The sequence below is a fragment of the Eubalaena glacialis genome, chromosome 16, assembly GCF_028564815.1.
Source record: "Eubalaena glacialis isolate mEubGla1 chromosome 16, mEubGla1.1.hap2.+ XY, whole genome shotgun sequence".
Classification (NCBI taxonomy): Eukaryota; Metazoa; Chordata; class Mammalia; order Artiodactyla; family Balaenidae; genus Eubalaena; species Eubalaena glacialis.
The window spans coordinates 11,408,093-11,433,508 of NC_083731.1; the positions used below are offsets into that span (position 1 = coordinate 11,408,093).

The 25,416-nt window shown below is 46.0% G+C and overlaps 1 protein-coding gene across 1 annotated transcript in view; it reads right to left on the minus strand.

Annotated features, from left to right (window-relative positions):
• The window catches only part of UBAC2 (UBA domain containing 2), a 158,893-nt gene that overhangs the window by 18,768 nt on the left and 114,709 nt on the right, over positions 1-25,416 (minus strand). The window contains exon 7 of the mRNA XM_061170710.1: positions 19,647-19,892. Coding sequence (XP_061026693.1) covers positions 19,647-19,892 — 246 coding nt within the window. The remainder of the gene's footprint in view (positions 1-19,646; positions 19,893-25,416) is intronic.

Genomic DNA, 25,416 nt, shown 5'->3' on the forward strand with positions numbered 1-25,416 from the left:
ACCCCGTGACAAAGGATGGCCTGGACCAAAATGCCCACAGTGTCCAGGCTGAGAAGCCTTGATACATACTCACAGGTGGTGAAGATACAAACACGCACCGGCAGTGGATACCATACAAAAGCATCAGACATGACACACCTGCTACGGAACAGTGGGAAGAGGAATGAACCTTTGGCTGATTCTGTAACATTTTATTCTTCAAAGGGAGTGAGAGTGAAAGAGTAGGCAAAACAAAACAAAACTAAACCCCAAGCTGTGATAGTAAAAAAGTGCTTAAAAAGCAGAAAGTTACAGGAGCTCTAGGTTCTGGGATGTTTTGACATTAATCTGCTCTTTCTGTAGGTTCAGCGTGAGCCTCTGCAAACAGGAAACGCTTCCTTCACTTTGTCTTCTTCAAAAGCAATAACCACATATTCAAAAGAGGAAGAAGGAAACAGCTTGCATTTTGAACAGCCATTTTATGTTATTAGTTGTAAGGAGATTTTCAAATGAAGTAAAATTTCTTGTGAAAATTAATAAACGACTAATTTTCCAACTGAAAGCAGTAAACGTTTGTTAACGGTTCATCAGGTGGAAGTCACATGGAGTAGAACTCCACCTCTAAAGGCCTTGGCGGGTTTCTGAAGGGACGATCAGGTCAGGCAGTGTCTATACCGAGAAGCCTGATCAGAAGAGCCCCCCCAGGGTCCTCTGGGGCACTTGCAGCTCCCATGGGAGAGAGGAGCAAGGTGCACGGTCTGGTCCTTGCTCCCGTGGAGCTCCTGATCTCCTCGGGGAAGGCATGACATCCAGAAAGGGAAAAGCCAGAAGCAGGCAAGATGGTCTATAACCAGGAAGGAAGCCACAAGGCATCAGTTAAAGGGCATAGCCAAAGCTTGGGGGTAGAACTTCAAAGAGGATGGGGGCTTAGCTGAGTTTTAGAGGATGAGGATGATTTCAACAATGGAGAGGAGAACCAGGCATTTTTGTCAGCCTGTTCAAAGACAGGGGACTGAGAATGGGTTTATTCCTACTTCAAGGGCCAAAGCAATGCTAAGGAGAAATAACAGAGGAACGAAAAATAGAGGATGCTGCGTGACTGAGAGCAGTCTCCAGAGCCAAAATACCTGGGATCAAATCTCAGCTCTGCCACTTATTATGTAACCTTAGGCTTCAGTTTGTTTTTTTTAAACTTCTCTGAACCTCAGTTTTCTCATCTGTATTATGGGAATAATAACTACACTCACGTCATAAGAATATGAGAAATAAATGAGTTAATATATGTAAAGCATTTAAAACAGAGCTTGAAAACTTCTAACTTATTACATATTACATATATATATTAGCTATTATTACTATCTAATATTTGCATTGTATCTTACAGTGGTATTTCTTGTCTTCCCAGCTAGACTATAACACCCTGGAGAGCTGCACTGGGGGTAAGATTTGCATGAAACTCCCCAGGTGGCCGGCACAGCTCTCAGCTCAGTGCAGCCTGAGCTGAATCCCCAGCAAAGAATGATTTCAGAGCAGGCACAATGAATGTGATGGTTTAGAACAATTAAAATTCTTTCCAAAAGCATCCTCATCTTATTTTTAAAAGGTCAGTCACTGGGAAAAAAAAATGCATCCTTTATTCTCCATCTTTGGTGATCTGAAACCCTTTATCAGAGTGCTAGGTTTTGAACTGTAAAGCAGGTGGGGCCACCTCCACGGCACTGTCTGTGGCTGCCTGCGGACCATGTCGGGAAGATTCTGGGGGAGGGTACGGGTTCATCAGGAAACAGTGACATGACTGCTTAGTGATACCTGCCTTGGGCACGGAGGAGGCGACATGGCACCTATACAGGAACTACTCACCCTGCTATAGACCATGGCTGTCCAGTATTTTCCCCATCATGGCACACACAGAAAGATATATCTGTGTGACACACAGGACAGAGAAAGCTGCATGCAACCAGCCTGGCAGCTTCAGGCTCTTCCCAGCTGCCCCAAAGGCTGAGGGGATCAATACCTCATCAGGCCATCTGTGACCGTGACACAGTGGTCAGGAAGTTCCGCCACAGACCCTAAGGCAAAACTTGTACATTTAATGTGAGCAATTTACACTGGGGACGGGCTACCATGGAGTTCAGACGCAGAGGAGACCAGATTGTTTCAGGTGCATCAGTCAAGGTAAAATCAACAGAATTATTGAGTGTCTACTCAAGTACCTGGTAGTACCTGAAGCCATGAAGCTAAAAAGAGAACTAAGACAATGTCTGTGCCTTCTAGAAGCTCCCAGTCTGGTATCCTAACCATTAAATTGCTTTTTCTTTTTCTTCCAGGTTACTCGTAACACCCTCTGCTTGATCAGTGGTGCCTCCTCCGCTCTCCGCCTGCCCTGACCCCTGGCTGCACTGGGCCCTACCGTGCCCCTCCCGACACCCCTCTCTAGCTTCTGTGGAATCACACTTTCTTGGTCTTTCAAGCCATCTGGTCACACCCTGAGCGCCCCTCAGAGACTCCTTCTCCGGTTCATGTCCTTTATACGCTGGTGTCCCTTAAGGTTCTGTTAGGATTATTCCTCTTCTCTCTCCACGTCTGCCCCCAGGGTTTTAGTCTCCCTGTGTGTGGTGGAGACTCCTACCCGCTTTCCCCCTCCAGGTGCTGCCCCTCAGAGCCACAAGACCAGCTCTCCTGACGCTTCCCCTTAGGTGTTCCAGAGACATGTCAAATGGAGCGCATCCCAAACAACACTCATCGTCAACCCCGTACCTCTTCCTCTGTCCCCAATCTTGGGGAATGACGTCAATGTCCATCCACAGCACAAGCCAGCTCACCAGGCTCTGTTAATTATAACTCCTAAATACCTTTGGAATCCATCCATTTCTCTCCACCCTGACTCTCACTGTCCTATTTTATTTTTATTTTTTATTTATTTTATTTACTTGTTTATTTATTTATTTATGGCTATCTTGGGTCTTCGTTTCTGTGCAAGGGCTTCCTCTAGTTGCGACAAGTGGGGGCTATTCTTCATCGCGGTGCGCGGGCCTCTCACTGTCGCGGCCTCTCTTGTTGCGGAGCACAGGCTCCAGATGCGCAGGCTCAGTAACTGTGGCTCACGGGCCTAGTCGCTCCGCGGCATGTGGGATCTTCCCAGACCAGGGCTCGAACCCGTGTCCCCTGCATTGGCAGGCAGATTCTCAACCACCGCGCCACCAGGGAAGCCCCTCACTGTCCTATTTTAGATCGCCATCAAGGGCGGGCATGGCTTCAGAGTGATTTTCCTGAGATACAAATCTCATCATGTCACCTCTCTACTTAAAAACTCTTCAATGGTTCCCTGTTGCCTTTTCATTAATCTTAAAATACTTTTTTTCTTCATTAATAGCAATCACAAAATCACTACTTGCTAACATACTTTTATAAAAAAACGTTTTCCAAAACAAAAATAATTAATGAGAAGAATGTCATTATTTTCTATTTTTGTAAACTTCTTTTGTGTGACTTAACGGAATATAGTTGGATTCTCATATCTGCTTCTGCAGTCAATTCTGTTACACGCTACTCTGGCTTCTGAAGTATATAAAAAAATCTAGCCACGTATAGATATATAGTTAGAAAAAAAATCGGAGTATATTAAGAGCCTTTTCAGATAATCGTAGATATTCTTCTTTGATACTACTCAAGTCCTTATTGGTTTTAGGATGCAATTCAGGTTTCTCACCAGGGCTTGCCAGCCTCCTGCTTACCGTTCCAATGGTTCTCCTCACCACTCCGGCCTCACATTCCCGACTCCTGCCCGGGAGGCCTCTCTACTCCCCCTGTGTACCCTCACATCTCACTGCACCTTTGCAAGGACAGCACTTTGGTACATTACACTTCAGCGACATGCTCCCTGGCAGGAACCTCACAGCAGGTGACGAGCCCCATGAAGGCTGAGATTATTCATCTTATCTCTGTAGACCGAGCCTTGCCTGCCACCTGGCATATTCAAGTACGTAAGAAATATCTGCTGAATGACTAAATCGTGGACAAATACACAGCAAAGCATATTGCTGAGATAAGTTCTATGGGATTTTCTTCAGCAAAGACCTCACAGTTCGTTGTAATACAGGCCCTAGTGTCAGGATGGACAGGGTAGGAGGGGATGACGCAAGGAGGCTCAGAGAGCAGAGCACACCACGTGGCTGATATGGTCTTTAAGGGCACGAGGCACCTTCTCCCTCTAACACAGGAACCAGTAGTTTCCAAGGACCACTGCTGGGAGACTGCAAATGGGGACTCCTCGCAGAAGGGGGCATCCGTAACGCACTGGACTGCTGCCGAGTGCCCCTTGGCGGCCACAGCTCGCAGTGTAACTATGGATATGCTTGGCTTCATTCCGTTATCTTTTACGTGCAGTGCACCGTACTGGGGCCCGGTAAAGAGTGCTGTGACACACAGAGAAGTGATTAATTTCCTACGGCCCTGGAAGAGCTTAGCTGAGTTGACAAAACAAAGGCACATTAGAAAGTAAACAAGAGGCACTGAAGATGCAGCGTGTGACTAAGGGCTACGTGAGAGGTATCTTATTAGACTTAGAACTAACAATAAGCACTACCAATATAGAGGAGAGAAACATTGCCAGAGGCTGCTGTCATCAGCGATAGCTTCATGGCAAAACCCGAAAACAAAGGAAAAGAAAGAAAAACAAGACAAACCCCATTCCCACCACCTCCCCAACTGGGGAGGCGGTGAGGAGGCATCCAGAGAGTCTACCATCAGGAATCTGTGCCACAGCCCAACACGCAACTCAAAGGCTCGGCCACTGCTGCTTCCTGCAAGGAACGCTCCAACTGGTGCGCGCCACCAGACGTGCATGCTGCGTCCTCTGGGTTGACTGATGACTTGCCTCTTGAGAGGCCGGGGCCTCCCACCACAGCGGATCCTATTTCTCCCAAGACATGAGTACAGTTTTCACAACAGGCAGAGGAAAGGACTCTGGAGAAAGAGCAGCAGGTTTCAGGTTCTCTCTGGCAATGGGCTCCCCGCCCCTGGGGGGGGCGAGGAAGGAGGGTGGATTCTCCCTGGCAATGGGCTCCCCGCCCCTGGGGGACGAGGAAGGAGGGCGGTGTTGGGAACATGCTGAGCCAGACAGCGCTCGTGTCTGCCACGCTTCCCGAAGGCTGGCTGACTCTCCTCTAAGGGCACCTTCTCCGCCATGGGCAGTCAGGATCAAAGGTGTCCCCACCTTTTGGGGGGAGGTTTGGTTTTGATTTTGGTAGAGAATGGGAACGCTCAGTCTCTTGTGAGGAGGAAGTGGTGGGGAGGGGCAGTGAGCTCCCCAGGTTGGGGACATCTGCTGTAGGAAGCTGACACCTCTCTCTTGCTTTAAGGCTTTTTTACTATCTTAATTTGATTTACGTGCTTGTGAACACTGAACACAAGTTAGTAAGAACTGCATAGGATAAGATACAGCTTCCTTGAAAATATGAAGGAAAGAGCACGTTTTGGCACAGGGATGACTGATGTCTGAGTTACATCTTTCGTTTCCTCCCTTCTTTGTCGGCCAATTTTCTGGTCATTTCTTTTGCTCCTTAACCTTAGCTCTACGCAGCAATTACTAAATAAAAGTCAAAATTAATATTAGTTCTGGTACTTGTTACCAGTAAATGTTTGAAGAAGAGGTGAAACTTGTTATTAAAAATGAGATTGGGGATTACTCAGGGTTTCCCCTCTCTTTTTACATCTCCTCCCTCAGAGTGGTCACTCATTTTCACCCTTCAGCGATCACCTCTCACTCCCTTACTCGTCCTTCAACCAACACTGGGCCAGGGCGGACAGCATCGCCTGAAAGCCCGGGGACCCTTTTGGACTCAACTCTCTCCCCGATACATCAAATCCGGCCAATTCTCAAGTACCACCGATTTTCCCCTTCAAGGGGGTCTGCCACTGTTTAAGTCTTTGTCGTCCCCCTCTGAGATTAAGCCAACAGCCTCTTAGATGACATCACTGCCACTAATACAGGCCTTGGTTTATGGTGCTTCCCAGATACTGCATTCGTTACAAACGGAAGGTTTCTGGCAACGCTGCACTGAGCAGGTCTATTGGTGACATTTTTCTAACAGCATTTGCTCACTTTGCGTCTCTGTGTCACATTCTGGTAATTCTCGCAATACTTCAAGCTTCTTCATTTCTATTGTATTTGTTAGGGTGATCTGCGATCAGTGATCTCTGACGTTACTGCTGTAATTGTTTGGGGGTGACAGCAACACTGTGGCCTTATTTTAAGAAATTGCACAGCCACCTCAACCTTCAGCACCCACCGCCCTGATCAGTCGGCGGCCGTCAGCATCGAGGCGAGACCCTCCACCAGCATAAAGATTATGACTCCTTGAAGGCTCATAGGATGGTTAGCATTTTTTAGCAATAATGTATTTTTTGATTAGGGTATATACATTTAAAAAGATATAATGCTATTGCACACTTAATAGACTACAGTGTAGTGTAAACATAACTTTTATATGCACTGGGAAACCAAAAAATTCGTGGGACTCACTTTATCGCAATACTTGCTTTAATGCGGTGGTCTGGAACTGAACCCGCACTATCTCCAAGGTGTGCCTGTATTGTCTCCATCCAACCTGTACACCATGGTGGGTGAGTCGTGCATGAGTTACCCCACCAAGGCCTTTCACAACACCACTGCCTCAACTGAAAATCTTACTGCATCACATCTAGATTATTTCGTCCTGTTTTGAACGTCCTCCAAAACCAGCCTCATCCTAACTATTTCTTACCTCTTCCCTGCATGTTCCTTCCACTGACTGTGTCCCTCACTTATTCAGACCACATTTGCTCCAATCGTGTCTGTCACCTAAAATGCCCTCCCCTGTCCCCTACGACCATCTGCCGCCCTACAGGTTTGTACAGGGCCCAGTTCTTGTTTTGTGTCTCTAACTGGCTTCTTTCTTGACAATCCAAATCCTTACTGGTCTCCCTGTCTGCTGAACTTCTACAGAACTAGGTCAAGTTGCCAATCTAAGAGAATGTAACACTGAGTCTAGGTTTCCTCATCTGTAAAACAGAAAACTGGACTAGATGATCCTTAAACTAATAATTATTAGTTGCTTCTTCCTAATCAGTATATTAAAGAATGTCTTGAAAGCCAAGCAGTTCTCTCTCAAAAAGAGACCTTCACTGTTGCAGCAGAAGCCCAGTGGCCTCCTGCCAGAGCTGTTGCAGGAGGGATGCCCAGACAGACACTGGCCTAGACACCCTCCATTTTATAACCTCCAGTACTGCTTATGAGTGTTACCTGTACTGATCAAGGAGCTCTAACGAGCACCTCTAATGATCAAGGATCCTTGAGCAGCCACCCCTACTAGACGGCAGCGATGGACAGTTCACGAATGAGGAACGTGGATTTGTGGAAGTGAAGTGCTGACTCTCACAGTGGTCTCTTACAGCCCAAAGCCCACGCTCTGAACTACCAATGAAACCTGCACCTGCACCCCTCACCCCACCCTGGGAATCCAGGCGCAACAAGGGTGCATACACCACCATCACTTAAAAAAGTATGATTTTTAAAAAAATCTTGGTATCGCTAATCTGTGCTCTAATCTCGGACAGGAGATCATGACTCATGAGTCTGGAAATTCCTGTACTCCTGCTGCTTTCTTCACAAAGCCACATCTGTCACCCACAGCGAGAGACTGCCGGGTCTGAAGCTGGGGTGGGTTCCATGAAATTCAAGGTTTCTTGAGAGGGTCAGAAGGATTTTTCCTGAGACACTCACAGGTAGTCCAGGGGTCTGTCCTGCACTAGAATCGTATTCTGGTTTTAAAACCCACAGGGATGGCTTTTTTTGAGGAGGAAAAATTTACAAAATGATTATAGGGACAATGTTTCTAATATTCCCCTGTTTGACACTATGTCTGCTTCAAGGTACATCTCTAAATTCATTCATGGTTTTAAAAAGTGATTAATAAGTGAGAAAATAAAAAATTATGAAAAGAATTAGGATTGCTGATAACTTCTATCTCTCCAAAATACCAAGTATGTCATCATCGTTTACTTGTTTCCTTAAGTACCATGAGATTGAACCACACTCTTCTTTCTCATGAAGACCAAGGCAGAATGGAAAATAGAAATGATTTTCTCAAGGTCACTTAATGAGTCAGCCTTGGAAAGGGATTAGAATTTATATTGATCCTATCTTTCTGTTCTGAATTTTGTCAAAAAGGTCAGTATGACCAACTACAAGAGCACCAAAAACATAACAGTAGTTTCTGCAAGGAGATACAGATTGAGATAAACAGCTTAGCTTTAATTTCACTTGAAAATAGAGTTCTTGCACCTAATTTTCATTTAATTTGCAGATTTTTATCAACCAAGCACTAGTAACTTATTCCGCACCTGATACGACACACTTCATACTCATAAAAGAAAAAAGTCATAAAAGAACTAACTCTAACTGATTAGATTGCTTTGTTGACAAGGCAGCACAGCAACTTGAAAAGGATGGTTTTTAAATCAAATTGCACCAAAAAGTGAAAGAGCAAAGCTAAAAAGGAAAAGTGCTGAGAAGCATGCCACGTGCCTGTGTGCTGTCTTCAAGGCCACTTGGGTTCATCTTGGCTGAGAACGTGCTCCCTTTGGATTCAAGGTGGACTCCTTTGCTACACACACACACACAGGTTTAGGTATACAGTTTTCAGGGCTCCACTCCAGACACACTTTCTTGACCCCCCCATGGCTGCGCGAGGGGCTTCTCCTAGAAGAGGACTCATGAATTTTGCTGTAACTGCCTCTTCCTACTCTCAGCTCAGGGAGAGGAAAGATTGTGCTGTCTTGTCTGCTGTGGTAGTCCCCAAAGCCTGGCTGAACACTAAATAAATCTTGTGGAAAGGATGTTATTGGAAACTAAGAGGTGAGTAAGCAGCTTCCTCACAGACCTAGCCAGATGAAGGGGCACTGACAGACACTGGCTCCATGGGGTGGCACCCGCCAGGAGGAAGGACAATCAGACATGCTGCCACATGGACAAACCTCAGAAACATGAGGCCATGTGAAAGACACCCGTCACAAAGGACCCAAAAGTATATGATTAGGTTCAATGTTCAGAATAGGCCAATCTAGAGAGTAAGAAGGTAGATGGGTGGTTGCTCAGGGAGAGGTGGGTGGTAGGACTGGGGAGTGACTGCTAATGGGAAGAGTCTCTTTTTGAGGTAATACCAGTGTTCTAAAATTCAGTGTGGTGATGGTGGGATAACTCTGTGAGTACACTAAAATTCACTGAATTGTACTCTCTTTTTTGGCCACGCCGCACAGCTTGCAGGATCTTAGTTCCCCGACCAGGGATCGAACCTAGGCCCTGGCAGTGACAGTGTGGAGTCCTAACCGCTGGACCACCATGGAATTCCCTGAGCTGTACTCTTTAAGGAGGTGAACTATATGGTATGTGAATTCGATCTCAATAAAGTTATTAAAAAACTTAAAAAAAAATGAGAACCTGAGAGCACTTTTAATACACTAAAGATATTTTACTAAATTAAAAATCCTTGATTAATAAAAGGAACTCACATGATTTTCAAGGCAGATGTGACTCATAATAATGTATATGTTAGATGTTACCTAACAACGTTTGCTGGGGTGGATAAAGAGAAAATTTTCACAGCCACAAATGTTTCTAAGTGAGGGTGAGAGAATACACCTCACCCTCACTTAGAAACTTAGCTAACAATTCAACCAAATACTGAGAAAATAACTGAAATGCATGTGTGAATAATGGTGAGCTGCTGTAGGCATCAACATCTTCTCTCCTTGCAGGTCAAATAAGCTGCTCGTTACTGAAAACGGAGGTGATGATCAATCAGGAAACACGGGCAGCCGGAGGAAGTGAAGAGGTAATGAAAAAAATGAGCACCAAATGACTTCACTGCTTTGTTGACAAAATTCCCACTTGGCTTATACCAAGCACGATGCGTTCCTAGTGGGCTTCACCGTAATTCTACTTCTAGAGTAAATGGAGATTTTACAGAAATACCTTAGAAAGTCTTATCACCAAGTTTATGTTGTGGTATATGATGGCATTATCACCATCAGCCAACAGAGAGAATGGTGGTCACACAAGTAACAGATGATCACAACTCAGAGAATACAGACTTCCCGGGAAACAGAGTCGCTTGGAAAGCTGCTGGCTGCATAATCTTCTAGAGCAGGGAGTGGGCAAAGTTCTTCTGTAAAAGGTCAGGTAGTAAATGTTTTAGGTTTTGAAGACCAATAGGCAAAATCAAAGATATTATGTAGGTGTTTACAGAGCCACTAAAAATGTAAAAACCATTCTTAGCATCGGGTTTGGCCCATGGGTCACAGCCTACTGACCCTTATTCTAAAGGTTACAAGTTTTAAAGAGTAGTAACTATCCGGTTAGCTCCTAAATCAGGACTCTCTCTCAAACTTCCTGAGAGCCCAAAAACAGATCCCCAATGCAATCAGAATAACTAACATTTGACAGATCTTTCTGGTATATCAAGTAATTTTGCATAAATTATTTTATCCTCATGACAACCCTATTAGATAGACTGTGCACAGATCTCCCTGTCAACCCAGTGTTGATTCCTTAACTGCAAATTTCTTCCCCTTTTCATTTACATTCTGCTTTTCTATCGTGATGGCATCATGACCAGCAAAGAGGGGAATCCATGCTAAGAAGCTACAGAGACTCCTGCAGCAACCCTGCTGTTCAAATGTTCATCATTACAGGGCATTTCAGTGACTGTTCTGGAGGTGTGAACGCACAGAGGCTCACAGGGCTTGACTGTGGCCATGTAGTCTCATGAAGTGAGGACATGCTGCCTCACCACCAGAACTCAGAGAATCCTCACCATCTCCCGACTGGTCTTCTTCCTCCAGTATCAGCTTTCTCAAGGGTATTCATGTAATGGCCAAAGTAGTCTTATTTATTTATTTATTTATTTGGTTGCGTTGGCTCTTAGTTGCGGCAGGCGGGCTCCTTAGTTGCGGCAGGCGGGCTCCTTAGTTGCAGCTTGTGGGCTCCTTAGTTGTGGCATGCGAACTCTTAGTTGAGGCATGCATGTGGGATCTAGTTCCCTGACCAGGGATGGAACCCGGGCGCCACCAGGGAAGTCTCCAAAGTAATCTTTATTAAAGACAAATCTAACTTACTCTTCTGCCTAAAGCCTTCACTGACTCACTACTTCTAGCAGGACGAAAGAAAAAACACTCCTCAGTGTAGCACAAGACCCCCGATGTCCTGGCCTCGGCTTTCTCCCCAGCCTCTCTTTCACTGCTTCCTCCTTAGGGAAGCCCTGAACTTAGGCAAATGCAATCACTTGTGTTCCCACAGCTGTCTCAAGCCCTTGTGCTTTTTCTCACACGGTTCTCTAGGCCTGAAATGCCTGCCTGAGTGTTGGTCTCTTCCAGATTCCCTTCAACCACATAGGGCTTTGCTGAGTCCCTCAGGGAGAACCAGGACTCTTCTGCTGGTGCAAACTCCAACAGAAACCTAGCACTTCGTATTGACTCATCTCTCTTCCCCCAGGGGCTGCAGGCTTCCTGAAGGCCAGGGCAGCGCCATTTTCTCCCTCAGGGCTTCACACTGCAGTGGAACCAAAAGAGCCATAAATAAGTGGAGCACACAGCCCCTGTCCTTCAAGAATTCAAATGCTACTTGGTGAACGAATAAAGCACGAACCCATGAAAAGTTACATAACAGTCCCAGCAGTGGAAATGATCCGCAGCTGCTAGTACCAAAATGACTCGGCAATGTCACCGACCCTGGAGCCAGCAACCCTGTTGGGGGCGGGGAGTGAACCTGAGAGCAAGAAGCTCATGGGAGTAGAGTCAACGTGTGACTGACACGCCGCCGCTACATCAATGTACAGAAGAGTGGGAAAGCTCTGCCGTGGGGGGAGATGAGAGCTGGAAGAAAGGGTCCACTCAGCCCTTATCACGAGTCCATAAGCCAATCAGCCAAAAGCTTCTGCGTAGTGACCACTGTGGAAGTGTCCAGAAAGGTCATGTCACTGTGATGATGAACTTCAGGATACTGTGCACTGACCCTGTAAGCTCCAGATGAAGCAAGGTCTGCAGAGCCATCGCACTGCTCACTGCCCTTTAGAGCCATGGAGGTGTATTCGCTGCAGAGCATGTTACAACTGCTTCAGAAGTGCAACGTCAGAGTTCACTTTCAAGAACCAAGATGTGACTCCCATGGCAATGTCCTAGGATGAGGCTGGCTGGTCAGGGCAGAAGGGATGCTTGTCCTTCCTCTGCTTCCACACCCTGCACTACTTCTTAACGTGGTGCGTTCCCACTGAAACTCCTTTCAAGAGCGGGCCAATTCTTGCTGACTCTTGTGATCTTCTCCTCGTCATCGTCTCTGCCTGGCCTTTTTTGGGGGGTGGGAGGGTAGCCTCTGAATCTGTTGAGCACCCCCTCTCCCATTCTTCCTGAAACACTCCTCTCCGGGCTGCTGTGCCACTGAACTCTCGCGGATTCCTCCCCGCCCCCTGGAATTCCTTTCTTCCTCCTCTCTGCTCTCCCTAAACATGGGTCTCGGGCTGTCTTTAGTGGTTTGTCCTCTCAGAGGATAGCTGTATACTTTCCAGTCAGGACTACTCACCTGTATTCAGCTGGCCTCAGTACATTAAGAAATTCTGTAAATATTTATTATATACATATCGAGTCACTAATTCTCCAAATGTATGGGTGCCTACCACATGCCAGGCATTATTCACACATTAGAGATACAATGGAAAAGCCCCTCCCACCCCAAGACACACCACTGGCACAGATGGGACGTGAGTCAATGGTGAGGGGCAGGAGTGGCGAGGTCAGGAAAGACGCCAGGGGCTCTAAGGACAGACAGAGGGTCAGTGCTGCCCGGGAGGCTGGAGAGGGCTTCCCAGAGGAGGGGATTTCAGAAAGTTTACTCAAGAGTGAGCAAGAGTTAGGCAAGCAGAGACTGTGTGTGGGGTGAGATGGGGTGTGGTGGGGAAGTTGGTACAGGGGAAGCTTGTTGTTGGCAGAGGGAAGGGTAGATGAAGAGGCAAGAAGTGAGAAACAACACGGGGCTGAGATGAACTGGGAACAGTTCAGCATGATTAGCCCGAGGCTGCTGGGGGCCGGGGGAAGGGACGGGCTAAAAAGCAGGCAAGGGCCTTGTGTAGCGAGCATGAACTGCCTTGTAGGCTCAGGAGGGCCTCTGAAGGACTTTGGTGGGAGTGAGACAATCAGGTTTGCGTCTTCACAGAGCTCGCCCTGGGGGCTGGAGTGTGGGGCAGGGCGGGGAGAGGGAGGCAGTTGTGACAAGATTTTATTAGGTGAGTGACCACGGTGGCCTGAACTAAGGCAGGGGGATGAAGAGAGAGGGAGTGGTGCGTTTACGGCGAGAAGGCAGACTCTCTGGGGTGCAGGTGAGGGAGGGGACACGAGGGACATGGATGCACGAGGGAAGAGTCCAAGGGGAAGCCACAGTGTTCTGGTTTGGGCCTCTGGGTGGACGATGGTGCTTTCCATCAGGGAGGGAGTGAGACGGAGAAGCCAATTTAGCAAAGCAAGGGTAAATTTCCGGTGCCTGTGGAGCATTCAAGTGGAGATGCCTGGCAGGCAGTAGGATATTTAGGCCTGAAGCCCAGGAGAGAGGAGGTCTAGGCCGTAGGTCTAAGTCTGGGAGCCATGAGCTTAGCACAGAGGGGACAGCCATGGCCTGCGAGTGTGCAGGGGGAGAGATCAGTGGGCTGGACCTCAGGGGACAATGCCGGTTAGGAGCTCAGTGAGGAGCTGGCCATTATCCTGGCCAGGCGTTCACAGAGCTGAGCGCTGGATTTCTAAAATCTCCTGTTAGTCTTTTCCTCCGTGGTCTCTCCTTTCTCCACCCATCTCACATGATGCAATGAGAGGAATTTCTCTGAGATACCTGTCCTACCTTTACAACTGACTAAACCACTTTTGACAGCCTCCAATGTCAAAATCCAACTCTGCCGTCGGGTTGAAAAACACCTCCCTCGATTACAGTCGCTGTGTTACTCCTCTCTGTCACTAGGTACCCTACCACCTCAGCCCCACATGTCTCCTCGAGGCCTTCCCCTTCCAGGCCTCCTTGTCACCTCCACGTCTCCGTCCCTCTGGCTGGTCCTCTGCTCTGGGATGACCTGCCTCCTCCTCTCTGCCCGCCCACGTCCTGCCCACCCTTCGAGTCCCTGAAACCCCCTCTCACAGCATCAGGACCCCCAGTGGCGCCTTCCTGGGTGTCTTACTGCCCCGCGCACTCCGGTCTATATTTCATCGTTCTTGGATGTTTCTCTAATTCAAGTGTATCTGCTGAGCTCCCTGACGTTGATCACAAACTCATTAAGGGAAAAGACATGTTTTTCACTTCTTAGGTGCCCACCAAGTCCCCACCAGTCTTGGTCACTGTCTCAATAATGACCACTGGCTGACTGCGACCGCAGAGCCAAGTGCGGACCACAGGCGGGCAGGCGACAGCGAGCACAAAGCAGCAGCTGCCAGGCGGCGAGACAAAGTCCGACAGAAGCAGGCAAAAGACGTACAAAGGAATTACACTCAAACAAGACTTTGGCATTATTTTGGAGTGCTTGAAATTAAAAACTGCAAACAGATCAATCTAATGCGCAGCAATTAGGAACTGATTGGTTTTTTGACCAAATAAATTCTGGGTTCTATGAAAAACATTTGAAAACCCAGTTTGCAAACAAGTGAGAGACTTATCTTAAATGCAATAACAGAATTTGAGAAGGCCTACAGTAAGATACAAGGACACTAAAACAATCAAAAAAGATATTTTAAAAACATAGCAGATGGAAGCACAAGTTCTAACTTTGATTGAACATTAAACTTGGCATTGAGTTTCCTGACAGCCGAAGCAAAAAAGGAAAGGAAAAAACCAACAACAACACACACACACAGAGGCCCTGGAATCGGACACATCCGGGCCCCTATTCTGCAGCCCTGCCGGCAGCTGTGTGTCTCTGGGCAGACCGGAATCCCCGAGCCTCAGGGGACACAGAGGAAACAGCTGTGTTTCTCGAGGCCGACGCTGGGAAGAAATGAGGAGGGCACTGAGTAAGCCCCGGAGTACAGAACCATACGCTCTTCTCTCCAGCACAGTGAGAAGTCTGCGGCAGGAGCCCGGGGGCTGGGATTCTGAACTGTGGGCAAGACTGACCTCGGAAAGTGAAAGAGTGGGGAGAGCCACAGACCAAAGGACGTCACTTCACAGCCACCCGGCTGGAAGGCCCTCTCCAAGAGGGTGGGGATTTTGGTCTGTTTCAGCCATGGATGCTTGGGCTGTGCAACCCGGCAGATACTATGATATTCAAAGTATCTGTGGTGGGGAAGACACCGGGTGGAGTCTGCAGCGAGCCACAGAGGACCACCATGATGCGGATGCCCAGGGCACTGGAGCAAGGGCACGCATACACAGCAGAGAATTACACACTTTCGAAACACTGCTGCTGGACCCTGGGGGACAGGAAGTGCCTGACCACGGGGACAGAGTGAGCGCATGGTCAGAAGTGTGAGACCTACCAAGTTCTGTGGTCAGGTGGGACCAAAGAAAGCCATCGTCGGACGTAAGTGGTGTATCCAGGGTCAGCATGAGCAGGGCGGGGGGGCGCAGGCGAGCTGCACAAGCAGGTCCGCCAAGACCACCATGTCGATAACCTCTGTTGCATAAAAACCTCTTCCCCAGTTCACACCTCCTGCTACATGGGGGTGGGTCCCTAACCACCAAGTGACAAGGAGGAAAATGGCCAAGTTCGGTTCATAGATGGGTTGGCTTGGTACACAACTGACAGCTGAAAAGAGACCGTGGCTGCACTACAGCTCCACTCAGGGGCCACCTTGAAGGACAGTGACGGGGACAAATGCTCCCAATGGGTAGAGCTGGGGCAGTGCATTTGGTCGTCCACTTTGCATGGAAAGAGACGTGGCCTGAGGTAATGACACCTAGGGACCCACTGGACGTGGTGAATGACTTGGTTAGGTGGTCAGGGGATGGGAAGGTAGGGGACAAGGAGGCCTGGGAAGAGTCCTGTGGGTCCAGCCAAGGAACAGGCATGAAGCGTGACATCTAGGTTCCAATGTTTACTGTGAACATCCAGCACAGAAGAGAGAGACAGAATGACTTGGTAGACTGACGTCAGCCAGCCTCTGTCACCGGCCATCCCAGGGCTGGCAGGTGAACAGGGCAGCCAAGATGGCCGGGAAGGAGCCCCACTGTGCATGGGCCCCACTCTCTAACGTGGACTTAGCTTCCAGAGTAACAGAGAGCAGTGCTGAGCCCTGATACGTACGCCACCATCCATCAAGGAGAACCAACAGTCATAGAGCCAGGTAGACTATACTGGGCCCTTTTCAGTCTGGAAGGGGCACCATTACGGACTGAAACATGCCCCCCCAAAACTCATAGGCTGAAGTCCCTAACCCCCAATGTGACTGTATTTGGAGACAGGGCCTTTAAAGAGGTAATTAAGGTTAGATGAGGTCATAAAGATGGGGCCCTAATCCAATGGGACTGGTGTCCTTATAAGAAGAGACACCAGGAAGATGCAGGCACCAAGAAAAGGCCATGTGAGGACACAGCAAGAAGGTGGTGGCCTGCGAGCCAAGGACAGTCCTCACTAGAAACCAACCCTGACGGTATCTTGATCTTGGACTTCTAGCCTCTAGAACAATGAGGAAAAATTTGTTATTTAAGCTGCCCAGTCTATGGTATTCTGTTAGGGCAACCTGAGTTGACTATTACAGGCAGCAATTCATTTTACCTGGAACTGACACATTTTCTGGTTATGGGGCTGCCTGCCTTTTCTGTCGCTAAGCACCACCTCTGTGGGTTGACAGAGGGCATGAGGTACTGACCAGGGTTCCAGATGACATCACATCAGACCACAAGGCCCGCTTCCAGCAAAGAGGGTGCGGCAGTGCCAAGACCACGGGATACACTGACCCTCACACAGCATGACCCAGGTGCTACCAGCTCGCCAGACCAATGGGTAGTCAGGTGAAGGTGGGAGTGAGACGCCAACCTGGAGATGGTACCCGTCAAGGACAGCACTTGAGGCTCTAGTGTGCAGTACAGACCCTAAATCAACAACCTTCACACGGGTGCTGTGTCCCCAGTAGGTGGAACACACGGCTCTTGGAAACAAGGGATGGAAGGAGAAGTGGCCCTGATTATCCTCCCTCAAGGTGACCCACTTGGGGAATCTGGGCTTCCCGTCCCACAACTCTGGATTCCGTGGTTTACAGAGCTTGGCTCACAGGAAGGGAACGCTTCCATCGGGAACAAAGCAAGAATACCGTTACATCTTAAGTTACAGCTGTTGCCCAGTCAGTTTGGGCTCTTGTGCCAAAAGACCGGCAGGCAAGGAAAGGAGTCATTATCCCGGCAGGAGCAATTAATCCTGATCATCAGGAAAAGCTATGGCCACGGGCACAAAAAGGGGAGGGAAGATCATGGGTGGCACTTGGGTGATCTGCGAGGGCATCTCTTGTACTTCCTCACCCAATTTCTACAGTAAACAGAGAAGTGCAGCAGACACAGCCGGCAAGGGCTTGGGGACCAGGGACCCAGACCCCACAGGGATGACAGCATGTGTCACTTCATCACGTAAGCCTTCCAGCCAAGGGTGGGGGACTCTCAAGTGGACAACAGACGAGGGAGATGGTCATCAGTGTATCCTCGAGACCAGCTTCAGCAGAAGGGGATGCAGTCTGTCCTGCTAACCTTCCTCTTGAAGGTTTCTCCTGGGAAAAGAGCACCACTGCAATCTTGGAGTTGTTGCTCCGAGAACTTAAGTAAAACAAGAAGATCCAAGCAGCACGAGGGGCGGATGCTCTGGACGGATCTGGATCGAATCTGCGACCCAGATCCTCCCCCTCCTTCAGGACCAGCGCTCCATCTTCCTGCTGCGGGCACCAGATGGTTCTCAAGTAACACCTGCTCTGTGGATGGCGTGCAACTGGGGAGAGGCACCTGCAATCTGCGCCAACACCTTTCTGAATTTGGGACGACTCGGAAGGTCTCTCGCAACTCCAGGGCTTGGGCACCGTAAGCTTAGCTCGGGCCTTCTTTGTGACTGGGGCTCGAAGTCTCCCTCTGCCCTTCACCACCACTCCCCCAAAGATGCTCATCCTGACGGCGTTCCCCGATCCACTTCACACACGAGAGTCTGCCTGGGGACACCAACCTCAGAAACACAACCTCTCATTTTCCTCATGAGCACAAGACCACAGCTACCTACCAGGGAATCTCCCCCCAGGTAGCCTGAAGGTACCTCAGTCAATATATTTCCCATCGCCTGCTCTTCTGATGTTGGTGGGATGGTGCTGTCATTGATCTCTCTCATTAGCTAAGCCAGAAACCTCAGAATCATACACTACTTCTTTCTCTCCCTCATAGCTCTGTCCATTCTATCAGAAAATATTTATACTCATTATTACTCAGTTTTCTGGACACTGGTTATTCTGAGTTCTCATACTTTTCATTCTTCCCTCTGTTTCCTCAAAGGATCTACCTCTTCCTCCTGCTAAATACAGGCTTAGTCTATAGCCTACATTCATCCTGGATGTGATTCTCCTACAGGACTCACCTCCCAACCCTACACACTTAATCCATGATCTGCACCTGCAGCTCTGACCTCTCCAGGAGTGATGTCTGTCCTCCATGTTCAACTACATCAGGGGCACCTTTATTGTATGTTCCAGAGTCACCTCAAATTCAAATACACTTGTAGGAAACAGCCTTCACTTCTCTCTTTTACCTGCAGACTCGGCCCATTGATAAGGGGCCCCCTTCTTCCCATCCCAGATAGAAACTCTGGGACCCACCTCTCCACTGACGTCCAGGGACATCACACCTGATTTCACTTTCCAGACCACACACGATGAAGACCTACTTCTCACACGCAATGCAGGCAGGAGATCGGGAGATGGCAGGAGAGAACAGAACTCTCTCTCATACCCCAGAGGGTAAAGGGGATGGAGACAAGAAACGAACCCAATGCACTGGATCACAGAAGTGCCAAAGAAGGACCAGGTATGAGGTTTCAGCCTGACACAGAGTAACCCTGGAAAGACCAGTGTGGCGTTGGATTGTTTGGATAGAGCAGTTTTTGTGGATAAATGCTCAGTATTTCCTGACAATTAATGACAAGGCTAAGAAAACACAGCATTTATCTGATCTACTTGTTGGTTGTTCCCTTGAAAATTTTCTTACCTTCATATTCTCTCCATTTCAACCAAGAAAAATCAAGAAGTTTGACATTTGCTCTTCACTCCAGAGCACACAATAATAAGCATTTTAACAGGAAGACACTGTGGCTTTTACAAGATGATAAAAACAGATAAATATCCCGTCTTGTTAACTAGGTTGGTGTTTCTCTAAGAAATCATGCTTATCTAATAGAAGTGGAGCAAGAATGTCCAGTTTGACCAGTCTTTCAGCTGCAAGTTACTTTTTTTTACCTTAAAAAGAAAACACTAAGAATAGCCGCTATCAGAGACCTACATTCCACTTGGAAACATGTCAAAGTATCTATGATACAATGCATAGGAATGAAATGTAGACTCTACCACACATACAGTCTCAAAGGAGAAGTTTACGCAGGCCCCTGAGTATTTGTGAATTTTGCATTGTGATTATTATCGTTTACCTGCTGCTGCCTTTGCCGCCTCACTTGTGCAAACTGTGACAGCATCAGCTGCCGGTCCAGCAGCTCCATCCTCTGCTGTCTCTGAATGTCTACCGTGGCCCCCATCCCGATTCTGGCCTCGCTGGTGGGTTCTGAAGATGAGAAGATGGGCTCAAGTGTCCAAGAACAGAACTTTGCCATCCAGCTGGGGACGCAGAGCACCTCATGAACTTGTAACATTTTGCTGTTGTAGCAGAGCCCGGAAATCTAAAAGAAAAAGAGTCCAACTGGATTGCTGAGATGTCATAAAATGTTAAAGAACATATTTAACATAGAAATCAATAACCGCAAAACACTTCAGATGGTGTTTTCTTTCACTGTTGTAGTGTTAGGTGATAACCAGAGCTCCTATCAGGTTGCAGGATACTAAGCAGCACAAACCAACAAAAAATTGAATTTACTCAGTAAACAAATGTGCTTTTATTAAGTTAGAAGAGATAGCAAAATCCTAACTATTTAACACTCAAAGTACTGGTACAATATTTAAAAAAACAATGTTGTCTTTTAAAAAAAAGCCATGAAATATTTGATTATCTAAACACTTTCACACTGTACTACCTCTGTGGTTATTCTTATTGGCAGATGGCCATCAGAGAGAGATACTGAGAGAAAACAACTTTGATATTCGATGATGTGACCCAGCCATACAATACGTTTATCAGAAAATAAAGACTACCTAAAATGTATATCGTGTTTTAATAAAATTTTCAAGTATTTTTCCTAGATTTAAAAATCCTTGCCAATAGTTGGCAATTAACAATTCTGTTTACGAATAAGGCTATTTTTCATCTTTAAGGCAATTTATATGGTAAGAGAAGTCTAAGGAGTCTCTATGGTTTCCTAGGTAAAAATGAGAATGGCTATTCCTTTGTTAAAGGGAAATATTTAATTTTGTGAATTTGATTCTTAGGATAAGAAGTTATTCATACCAAATTAGAACATATTTGACAAATTTCTGTCTAATAAAAGTATACTTTAATGTTTTACTAATAAAAGTTAAATTAACTAATTAGGCAAAAATTTATTGAGCATCTGCTATATACCAAGTGCTGTTCTAGGCACTTAAAGTATAGCAGAAGACAAGATAACTAAAGGCCTACTCTTACAGAGGTAATTGTGATCAATACGGAGATTGGACAGTAAACAAGCAAACACACAAAACAATTCCAGACAAGATCTATGAAGGAAATAAAATAAGGTGACTTGGAGCAAGGACCTTCTTTAGGTCGGGTGGAAGTGACACTTGAGCAGAGTTCTTAAGGATAGTGAGGTGCCAGTGATTTGATGAACTGGAGGAAGAACCTTTCAGGCAGAGAGAACAGCAAGTGCAATGCAGGAATGAGCTTGGGAGTCTCCATTAGAAATCTCAGTGGAGCTATCAAGAGGGTTGTTGGATATAAAAATCTGGAACTCAAGAGAAAAGTCTGCAGAGATAAAGATTTGGGAGTCAGTGGTATAAGACTGTGTTTAAAGCAACAGGACTACAGGAGATAATGAGGGCGGGGGACATATTACAGAGGAAAGAAGAGGATTTAGGACTGAGCCCAGGGTACACCAGCATTTTGTGGATGGACAGAGTAGGAGCAGCCAGTAAAGAAATCTGAGAAGGGGCTGCCAGTGAGAAGAAGGAAAACTAGGAGAGTTTAGTACCACTAAAGCTAAGAGAACCGTGTTTTAAGATGGGAATAGTCAGCTATGTCTAATGTAGCCCAGAGTTCAAGTAAGACAGAGAGAGGAAGATGACTGTTGGATTTGGCAAAACTAAGAACAGTTTTGGTGCAGTGGTAGGAGCAAAAGACACACTGGAGGAGGTTGAAGAGTGAACGGAAAAGGACTTTTGGTTTCAAATAATTTCTATGCTACTTCTCTCAAAAATGGTACAAAACAACAAAGAAAACAAAAACAGAAACAAACTTCACATTCACTGAAAGCATCTGTAATCCTCAACCACACTAACAAAATGGAAAACACATTGAGTAGTTAGAAATACTTAGCATATAAGAAGAAGGGTAAATCCAAATGAGGGAGAGGGTCCCCCCGACAGACTCAGGGATTAGAGGCACCAGGTACTGTGAAGGTGGGAGTGAAGTGGAGGATCACAGAACTCTGTGCAAGAAGCAACCCCAATTCCTCCCCTCACCCAGCAGAGCCCCTATCTACCCTCTCCCTTCTCTACAGGGAGAAGGTAAAAGCTCTGCAGGGCCTGCATCAAAGAGGCTCTGGAGTGGGTAGAGCAGGCCAACAGGGGAGGCCGGGGGCTCTACACATGTGGACTTCATACAGACAGAGAGGCCTTCCATGTATGTCTCATAGAACTTCCAGAAGAAGACAACAGAGGAAATATAGGAAGAAGGGGACTATATTTCAAGAGATAATAGTTGAGTTTTCCAGAATTAATAAAGAATATAGATACTCAGATTGAAAATGCAATAGTCCCAAGATGGATAACATAATGAAATTTATATCTAGATCCATTATAGTGAAACAGAGAAAGAAATCCTTGAAAGTGTGAACAAAAAAGAACAAAAGAGCGTAGCTCATTATACAAGGATAAGTCACAACCCACAGCAGTCACCCGCTGACAGCCCACCCTGAGGAGAATTCAGGGTGAAAAACCCGGATGAGGCACTCTGTGCTTTAGATAAACAGGCCCCTAGAGGGCTAGATGCATATCTCAGGAAGAATTTCAATGACCCCGGATTCTTGCACCTTCACATACAAAGAAAAGCACTAAAATTAACTTGAGATTCTGCTCTTTCTGATTGGCGGTAATCTTTGACTGAGATGTATGCTTGACTAGATGTATCTCACAGCCAAAAAATTCATATTTATTATACTGGTGCCTCCCCTACTTCTTTGGAGCAGTTCCTCAGAGCTACAGCCCAGGCTACAGTCCTCAGTAAGACCCTGAATAAACCTTAAACTCACAACTCTTACGTTGTGCGTTTTTCTTTAAGTCAACAAAAGTAACCGGAGATCAAATACTGACTGCCTAGAGGAAGGAAAAACAATGTACTGTGAGCAGACAACAGCAACAAAAACAATGAGATACTTAGGAATAAACTTAATAAAAAATATATAAGGCCTTTATAGAAAACTAAAAAACTATAATAAGGGACATTAAAAAAACCTGCTAGTAATAAATAAAGATATCATAACATCACATCTGCGAATGGGAAGATGCAAAATTGTTAAGACATCAGTTTTCACCATATTAATATATATATTCAATATAATACAAAAGAGACTCTTGGGGTTTTTTGGTTGGAACTTAAATAACAATCCTAAAATTTCTATGGAATATTAAGGTTTAAATTTTTAGAAACATAATGTTGGGAAAAAGAAGCTAGACCCAAAAGATTGCATACATTATGATTCCACTTTGTAAATGGATCAGTCAAGTGGGAAAACCATAAAGCGAAACATGGAGGTGATGACCATCTGCGCCAGGAGAGCAGTCACAGAAGGGAGGGGCACCAAGGGCTCCAGGGGCCAGCAGTGTTCTGGCCTGCAAAGGGTTTTACGGGTGTGTCCACTTCATAGTGATTTGTTTGGCTTCATGACATTTATAGTTTATGCACATTTTGGTGTGCGTTATGTATCACAATAAAAATATTTTAAAATAAAGAATAAATGATCCAGAAGAGTCAAGATAATTTTGGGGAAACATAATAAGGCTTATCAGATTTCAAAGTATGCTATAACGTCTGAGTACTTACAACAGTGTGGTCCTTACGTAGAGCTACTCAGATCGACGTAAAGAGCAAGAGCAGAGGAAAAGACTAGCGTACAAGGCACCGGGTTCACAGCAGAAACGGGTGCGTTAAACGGGAAAAAAAATACACGGGCCACACGTACGGATAAAGACAAAACAGCTCTCCCTTCCTGGCACCACACATAAATTCCCAATGGATTAAGGACACAAATATAATTTATAAAACTGTAAATCTTTCTGCACAAAATACAGAAGGAACATCTTTTTGGTACTGGGATGAGGACGGATTTTTAAATAAGAAACATAAAGCCCGAACTATAAAAGAAAACACACATTCATCTACTTCACAATTTAAAAGCTACAGTGGGGGACTTCCCCGGTGGCACAGTGGTTAAGAATCCGCCTGCCAATGCAGGGGACACGGGTTTGAGCCCTGGTCCGGGAAGATCCCACATGCCGTGGAGCAACTAAGCCCATGCACCACAACTACTGAGCCTGCGCTCTAGAGCCCGCGAGCCATAACTACTGAAGCCCACGTGCCTAGAGCCCATGCTCCGCAACCAGAGAAGCTACTGCATGCCCGCACACCACAACAAAGAGTAGCCCCCGCTCGACGCAACTAGAGAAAGCCCGTGCACAGCAACAAAGACCCAATGCAGCCAAAAACAAACAAACAAACAAACAAATAAATAAAATAAAAGCTACAGTGGGCCAAAAGTTACCATAAATGAAGGGAAACACAACAAGAGCCTGGGAGAAGGTCCTTAGGATTCTTGTCCTCAACAAAGGTAGCGTCAGAACATAAAGAAACTATCCATTTGTAAAAAAAAGACAGTCAACCCAATTTATAAAGCAGATGAAAAGGCAATTTCAGAAAAGGAAATTCAAATGTCCAACAAACACATGAAAGGATGTTTATCCTCACTTGCCTTTAGAGAAATGCAAATCTTAATTGAACAATGTTAAATATAATAAAAATTAGCAAAAATTGAAAAATCTGGTTTCAAGTTTTCATGAGGATGAGGGGGAATTGAGAATTCTCCCACAGTCCTGAGGGAAGGCAAAGTGGCCCGACCACTGGGGAGAGCAATTTGACAATACCCAGCAGAGGTGCCAAAGGTATATTTCAGGAAATTCTCAATTGCAAAGCTCTGTGTAACAGCTAGGGAACAGTGTCCCAGGAGAGGAATGGTTAAAGAGTGGTTTATTCATCCCACAGAATACTAAACAGCAGTTAAATAAACTCGGTGTACATGTATTAATATGTTTCTAAAAAGGTATTACATATTGTATTCATCTTTCTGCAAAACTTCAAAACACAAAATGCTAGTATTTACTGCTTATGGACACATACTCATGTAGTAAGTACAGAACCACGGAGTGTGGTTTCTTCTGCAGCAGGATGATAAGGGGAGAAGGAAGGGGAGGCGTCGGGCGCAGCACTCTCTGTAACAAATATATATATATGTAATAAAGAAAGAGACAGGAAGTAAATATGGCAAAAATATATAATGAATTGGAGGCGAAGAAGTAAGGATTCCTTTTCTGAAGATCTGGATAAAAAGGAAGATAGAGAATGGAGCTGTATAACAGCAAAATCACACTGATTTAGCTGAAGATAGCAAAATGTTGTTATAAATATAACAAAATATGAAAAAAATTGATCAAATCAGAACTGTGAGATTTGAATTAAGTGGAAAATTAAACACTTGTATTTTTTAGTCTCAAAGCGATTGTGAATTTGTCCATTTGTCCATAGTTGTTTTAACTTCATGTATTTGGAAAATGTTGGTGTATTTGGAAGCCGTTATTAGGCACACATACACTGACCCTTTTATCATAATAAAGAATCCCTCTTTGTTCTGAGTAATACTCACATAGAAATCTATTTCGTCTTATATTAATATGGCCATTTCAGATTTCTATTTCCATGATTAATCTTTCTTCATTCTTTTACTTTCAACCCTTTTTGTGTCTGTGTTTAAAGTGTGTCTTGTAGACACCATATAGCACTTT